Source organism: Tamandua tetradactyla, chromosome 9, assembly GCF_023851605.1.
Source record: "Tamandua tetradactyla isolate mTamTet1 chromosome 9, mTamTet1.pri, whole genome shotgun sequence".
NCBI lineage: Eukaryota > Metazoa > Chordata > Mammalia > Pilosa > Myrmecophagidae > Tamandua > Tamandua tetradactyla.
This window is the reverse complement of record NC_135335.1, coordinates 19,225,012-19,232,243: the sequence shown is the minus strand read 5'-3', so window position 1 is coordinate 19,232,243 and position 7,232 is coordinate 19,225,012. Positions and strand designations below refer to the sequence as shown.

The window sequence follows — 7,232 nt, the reverse complement described above, 5'->3', positions numbered from 1 at the left end:
AAAGTGTTGGCGAGATGTGCAGAAATCTATGCTGATGGGTATGTAAAATGGTGCAGCCACTAAAGAAAATAGTTGGTAGTTCCTCAATAGTTAAATATAGAATTATATTATGATCCAGAAATTCTATGTCTAAGTATATATCCAAAAGAATTGAAAGCAGGTATGAAATGAATATTTGAATATTAATGTCCAGAACAGCATTATTTACAACAGTCAAAAGATGGAAGCAACCTAAATGAACATAAATGGATGAATGGGTAAACAAAATGTGGTATATCCATACAGTGGAATATTATTCAGCCATAAGAACAAATGAAGTGCTAGCATGTGCTACAAAATGGATGAACCTAGAATACATTATTCTAAGTAAAAGAAGCCAGACACAAAATGTTACATATTGTTACACACTGAAATATACACTAGTATATCTTGTTATCATTGTGAAAGATGAGAAGATAGAGATAAGAATTTATGACCCTAATTATTTTTGAATAATTTGGCCCATGTCAATTTGTTATTTCACTCAATTTCATTAGCTATTTATTGAGCTCTATTCTGTAACCAACATTAAACAAGATTCTGAGACTACAAACCTAAATGTTTAAAATGTTTTGCCCTAAAGGGTTCATAATTCAGTGTTAGAGATAAATCAGCAACAGAAAATGCAACATAATTAATAAGGGATTCAATTGTCATAATGAAGTTTGCCAGTACAAAACAGGAAGTAAAAAAAAGGTGGAAGAGAAAGGAATGGAAAAAGGAAAAGAATATAGCATTTAAAAAAAATCAACTGTGGTTGTCAAGAATTGTGCTAATTTCTGGCTCCTTCAATACATTTAATAAAGTTCTTTGAGGAAGGCATTATTTTTCACCCAAAAAACTTCAGAACATTTGAGTAACTTGACCTAAATCACAAAGGTTGGTTGGAATGGAATTCAAGTAAAATTTATTCTCCTGCAAAACTTATGCTGATTTTTGGTATCCCAGCTATTTATTTTCATTTTGAGACTGAATAAGAATTCATAAATAAAAAATTGTGAAACAAATTGTATTATAGACATTTGATGGTATTTCTTTTCATATGTATCCCCCTCCCTCTGATCAACAGCATCTAGATTTTCATATGAGGACTTCTCCGCTTTAGTTAGGGTAAATAATTCTAGATGCCATAAAAGCTTCACCATGGCAATGTCCCTTATTCATGTACCGTACACTTGATTGGTCTAAGGTAACTCACACAGAGTTTCAAGTTCTTTCCATTTAGTGGCTTCACTGTACCTTGTGACTTGGATTCTCTCTAACCAGGTGGTGACAAAGAAGAATTACATGGGGGTAGTGGTTTCGTGGGCCAGGCTTGGAAGTAGCACATATGATGAGTATTCACATTTCATTAACAAGAACACATCACATGGTAAAACTAATCAGAAGAGGTCTGAGAAATTAAGCCTAGTTAAGTGCTCCAGAGGAAAACATTTATTGTTTGTTAAGCAACTGATCCATTTTTTTTTCATTATAATGGTTGTGGACATCTAATATCAATTTTACTCCTTAACTCACACATTGAACATATTCTCCACCTCCTCCAGGGGACACATAACTCCTATCTAATCACTAAGAAAGTTGAGTATCCAGACTCTGCATGTTGACTCTGCATCAAATCAGATGAGGTTCAGCAATTAAAAACTAGAAAGAAAACTTAGCCCACCTGACATTCATACCCAGTATATACATTGAAGCAGGGTAAAAATAACTAGGGGAAGACTCCCATTAATAAAAGAGAAAAATGGAAGACACATTGGTCAGTTCTGAAATCTTGTTGAGTTGGCATTATAAAGGCTCCTCAACCATGTTGATAGAAAATATTCCTTCATAAGATCCTGATTTTCTCTATGGGGAGAAATCCATTTTTCATTGTTTCATTGGTCACTGTTCTAACCTCACACATGTCTTTTTATCCATACATTTTACCACCACTGCTGAAATATATTAAAGACAAAAATATGTCTAACACAGATAAACAAATGCTTTTTATTGACTCTGCAGTATCCCTGAAAATTTTCTGTAAATTTCCAGTAATTCTAAAGATAAATAATTATTTAAAATAATAATAAAGATGGTTCCAATAGGAGAAACACCATCAAACACAATAGTGAATATTTGTGTTACACCATACTACTGTACAAGTACCAGTACAACCAACTTTGCACATTTAAGTACAATAATATGAATATTGACATCGAAGTTGAAACTTGTAAATGTATAGAAACAAAAAGTAAGACATGAGTGCAAATACCTGCTGGTAGGTTTAGTAAAAAAATTGAACTCCCTGGTGGTCAAAATTAAATGCATAAGTATTGTGTATTTTAGTAATATATTGAGCATGCATTATGTTTATTACTAGCAAATATGGACATGATATTCTATATGGACATTTTGAAACAATGAAGTTAACTGTTTAATCAGTATGTATGAAGTAAATTTTCAAGTTATTTCCAATATTAAACTTTTAAATCTCTTTTTAATGTCTGTATGTGACTTACTAAAGATAAATATTATTTATTCAATGTGTTTCATGACACTTAATGAGACATCTATTCTAAGTAAAATTTATGACATGGTTCATGATGAAACACTTAATAACATGACCTCCAGGAAATCACTGAGTCCAAAAATGGGAAGTGCCAGTTAGGATGAGAATATAGATAAAAACATTTCAGCGAAGCAGAAAATTAAATGAAGCTCTGGAAATGCTTTAAAAGTTTAACCAGGAGGTTCAAATTATGGATTGCACATTATAATTATCAGAGGCTTGAAGATTCCACATTTTTATACAGTTGGGCTTAAAAATTAATCTATTAATTCCTTTGAGAAATATTTAATAAGCATTTTTTATGAATCAGACACTCATTGTATGCTGGGTATTATGTTGTGAACGAAAGACACAAAGTTACTCTAGTAGGTGAAGAGTGGTAGGTAAAACCACCCTAGTTGACATACTAGTTTGGCAAGAGATATACTAAACATGAAAAATAAATATAAAATAAGTGAGTGGAGGTAAGGATGATGAAAAATAATGCAGACTGAGAGGACAGTGTTTATAAGAAGGGATAATGTCTATTTTATAAAGGTGGTCAAGGAAGGTTTCCATGATAGGAAAACATTTAAGCAGAGACATGAAGTGAGACCTTTCCATTCAGAGGGAGCAACAAGGACAAAGGTCCTGAGATATGAGGGACTTGGAGTTGTCAAAGAACTGTGAGAAAAGCAGTGTGAATAAAGTGGGGAAAATTAGTAAGGAAGGGATAAAAGATGAAATAACACAAGTTTGAATGAATGAGCAACAGTAACCATTTCAAAAGCATTTGCAGACAGAAAAAAACACAACATTCTTAATATTTTCAATGCACATTTTTAAACAGAGTGAAAATTTAGTCATCATATACAGTGTATGAATAAATGGAAAATTGTTTTGAATTTTTTCTCATTTTTCTTTTACTCTATTTATGTTTTGGAAAATTGTAATGTGGACATGTTGGCTCACATGACTCAGTCAAAACAGAGCTATTCATTCACATAAGGTGTGATATTTATGTATCTCTTGATAGAATGTGCCAACAATAAAAGCACATACTTTCATTTAAAATTATATCATATTTTCTCCAATTAAGATTCTTCAAATAGTTCCTCAAACAAAAAATAAATTAAATAAATGATACTTAGAAATGTAAGCCTTAATATGTGACTCACTGTAAAGAGAGGATCTGATCAGAATGAAATTATATTGATATTGTGGATACTTCAAAGTTAAAATTCCAATCTTAGAGACAATTTTGTCTTCTCAATAACCTTCTTGAATGCATTCTTGACCTCCTTGTTCCTCAGACTATAGACCAGAGGGTTCAGCATGGGGATGATGATACCATAGAACACGGATGCCATTTTGTCTGTGTCCATGGAATGACTGGAGCTGGGCTGTACATACATGAAAATGAGTGTCCCATAGAAGATGGAGACTGCAGTGAAGTGGGAAGCACAAGTGGATAGAGCCTTCTGGTGTCCCTCACGTGGATGCATCTTCAAGATGGTGATAAATATGAGCAGGTAGGAAATCAAGATAACCAGAAGAGCAAAAAATACATTGAAGCTCGCCATAAAAAGAAGAATCATCTCACTAAAACGTTTGTCAGAGCAAGAGAGAGCCATGACTGCTGGAATATCACAGAAAAAGTGAGGGATCATATTGGACCTACAGAAAGAGAGGTGGAATGTGTCCCCAGTGTGGAGGGAGGCATTCAGGAAACCAAAGACATAGGAACCTACAGCCAATTGGACACACACAATTGTGGTCATGGTGGTGGTGTAATGTAGGGGTTTACACACTGCTGCATAGCGGTCATAAGCCATTGAGGCCAAGAGGAAATTTTCCACTGTGACAAATGCTACAAAAAAGAACATCTGAGCAGCACATGCATTGTAGGAGATGACCTTATCTCCTGTGAGGAACCCAGCCATCACCTTGGGAGTGACAGCTGAGGAGTAACCAAAGTCCATCAGAGAGAGGTTACAGAGGAAAAAGTACATGGGAGTGTGGAGTCGAGAGTCCAAGAGAATCAATACAATCATCCCCAGGTTCCCACATACAGTGATGAGGTAAATGATGGTGAACACTGCAAACAGGGGGCCCTGCAGTTCTGGGGCATTGGTTAGTCCCAGCAGGATGAACTCAGTCACTTCTGTGCTGTTCTCCATTGAAGGTATTTGAGAATCAGGAGATGCTCTGTACCAATAAGAAATACAAGAGAGTTTTAAATGAGTAGTAGATAGCAATGAAATGAAAATGTCTATAAATCATAGGCATCAATTTTGCTATATAAATATTGTATGTTAAGATTCTCCAGACCTAAAGCATAAACTTCACAGCAAAATTTAATGCTTTCATTGTTTCTGGAGGGTAAACTATTGATATTGAATGATGTTCATTGATTAACTCCTTACATTTTCAAGTTTTTAAGTTTGTGAATTGAGATGTAGAATATGTAATGAATTGACAAGATGACATATCTGGAATGAAAATATCTGCCAATTCAGTTTTTCTGAACCTCAGTACATCTTTTACTTCTCTATTGTTCACATGCCAGACCCTGAATTAACCTCTTTATATTCCTATTAATATATTACTCTCAACAACCATATAAAATCTATAAGCTGCTACTCCCATTTAACTTATAAGGTGCAAGAGGCTGAGTTATTTCCATTACACAACTATTAACTGGTAAAGCCAAGCTTTGTACCCAGGCAAATTGATTCCCATGTCCAATTGTCTTAACTAAATTTAAATCAAATAGAATTGAACTCAATTTACAATTATTATTGTTTCAATACGACCAGATTCAATATTTGGTATTTGAGAGTGAGTTAACATATACATAAGTATAATGTATACATATGGTGGAATAACTGCAGCAGGAGGGGCTTGTATAATAAGAAAAGGCAGTTCTATGGGCTGTGGGAGAGGTGCATATACTTTCAAATATCACTTACCACCGTGGAGTTATTTGTCCTGGTTTAACATCTCTGAGCCTCATTTTTTTCCATCTAAAAAATGAAGATGATAATAAGTTCTATCTCAAGGTATTATTGTGAGAATTAAATGATATAATGCATTTTTAAAAATGAGTAAAATGTTTAGTAATTGTTTGCTATTATTAGCCTGGAATGATGGCATCTATGTTGGTTTGGGAAATGTGGGTGGCAACAAGCTTAAAGGCGTCGGTGAATTTTGAAATGTAGTAGCCTCCTTCTTGCATGTGATTTTCTCATAACTGCTTTCACTAAAATTTTCTGTGCCCTCCAGTGTTTCTGTCTGTCCTTCCTCCAACCATGAATGGCTTTAGAAGCCATTCTATGTGTTATTTTTTTGCTTACTTTTTCCTTTCAATCCATATTTTAGCCAGGTTGAAAGTCTCCTTCATTAAATGTACTACTTTTCTCATAACTATCATTCCAAAACCAAATCAGAGAGCTTGATGATTGAAAGTTTATAATTTGTGGGTTGTCTTTAGTTGGAAGATATATTCTGGTGGTGATCTACAGATTTTAAAATTATGAGTAATATTCAAAATTCAAGAATCAAAAATACTTCTGACCAAATGTAAAACAGTACATTGAGCTATCTCACTGCCACTGTTTATAGTTTGTAGATTTCATTGTCAGTGTAGAAGGGTAGGATTATGTGGAAAATATTAGACTGCAATATAGATTTTTACTAATTAAATTAAGACCTCTCTCTAGTTTAAAGAAATATCATTTCACTGTATTTTGTTATTTTTTTTTACCTATAACGAGAGACAAAGAGATAGTGAATAAGATGAAATTTCCATTTACTGAATCAGAGCATTATCTTTTCTTTTTAAAAACACATCTTCTTTAAGAAATCAGCATGATGAGTATCTTAATTATCGCTAAACTCCCTACTCATGAAGTTCTGTCATTTATACCCTGGTTTCAGTTCAGTATTTCAGAATGATGTTCAATTTATACAATTTTATGCTAAAAAAGAACTTATCATAGGTATAGCTGGCCCAATAAGAGTATATGGAAGGCTGATTCTTACCTTGCTCCTTGGAAATAAGGAAACCCAATCTCTAATTATGTATCTGAAGTGAGAAATTCAGCCATGAGTAGATGCTAAATGAGTCCTCTGTCAGATGCTTAGTGATCAAATGGTTCCACGGTATCTACAGCATGGAAGATGAAGGAAAGAACATGAACTTGGGGCTGGGAAACTGGGTTCCAATCCTGTCTACCACACCTTCTTTCACTGTCCCTAGAGAAGTCAATTATGTCCTCCTATTTGTACAATGAACATAATAAAAGTCTCTCTTTCACATAATTCACAGAATCATGGCTGTGAAGAGACAATGAGAGAAGGGCTATCAAACTGCTCACTAGTTGGTTGCCGTTTTAAAGGCAATATAATATTGATCTTGGGGTATAGTCCCTGTCCATGGTAGCAGACTCACAGCACATCCTCATATTGGGCAAGGTCTGTGTGTAGTAAAATGAGCAATATTCAAATGAATAAGTGATGATCAAAATGGCTCTGCAGACAGTCGTCTCCTTCTAAAATAATGTCTCATGAAGTGATGTTGGGATTTCAGATGCTAATGATGGGTTATCAGTAAGGAGCTGTAGAGACACGGAACTCTCAAGAGATGCCTCCCAATGAGAGC

At 34.3% G+C, this 7,232-nt stretch overlaps 1 protein-coding gene across 1 annotated transcript; it reads right to left on the bottom strand.

Moving 5' to 3' along the window:
- Window positions 1-3,804: 3,804 nt before the first annotated feature.
- LOC143645929 (olfactory receptor 5B2-like) lies at window positions 3,805-4,752 on the bottom strand. The gene has a single exon (XM_077115028.1). The coding sequence runs from the start codon at window positions 4,747-4,749 to the stop codon at window positions 3,805-3,807; it is 945 nt and encodes a 314-aa protein (XP_076971143.1). The 5' UTR covers window positions 4,750-4,752.
- Between the last annotated feature and the right edge of the window lie 2,480 nt (window positions 4,753-7,232).

What these genes read in the sequence shown, in the direction of transcription:
- LOC143645929 (XM_077115028.1), bottom strand. Translation starts at nt 4,749, where the DNA reads ATGGAGAACAGCACAGAAGTGACTGAGTTCATCCTGCTGGGACTAACC.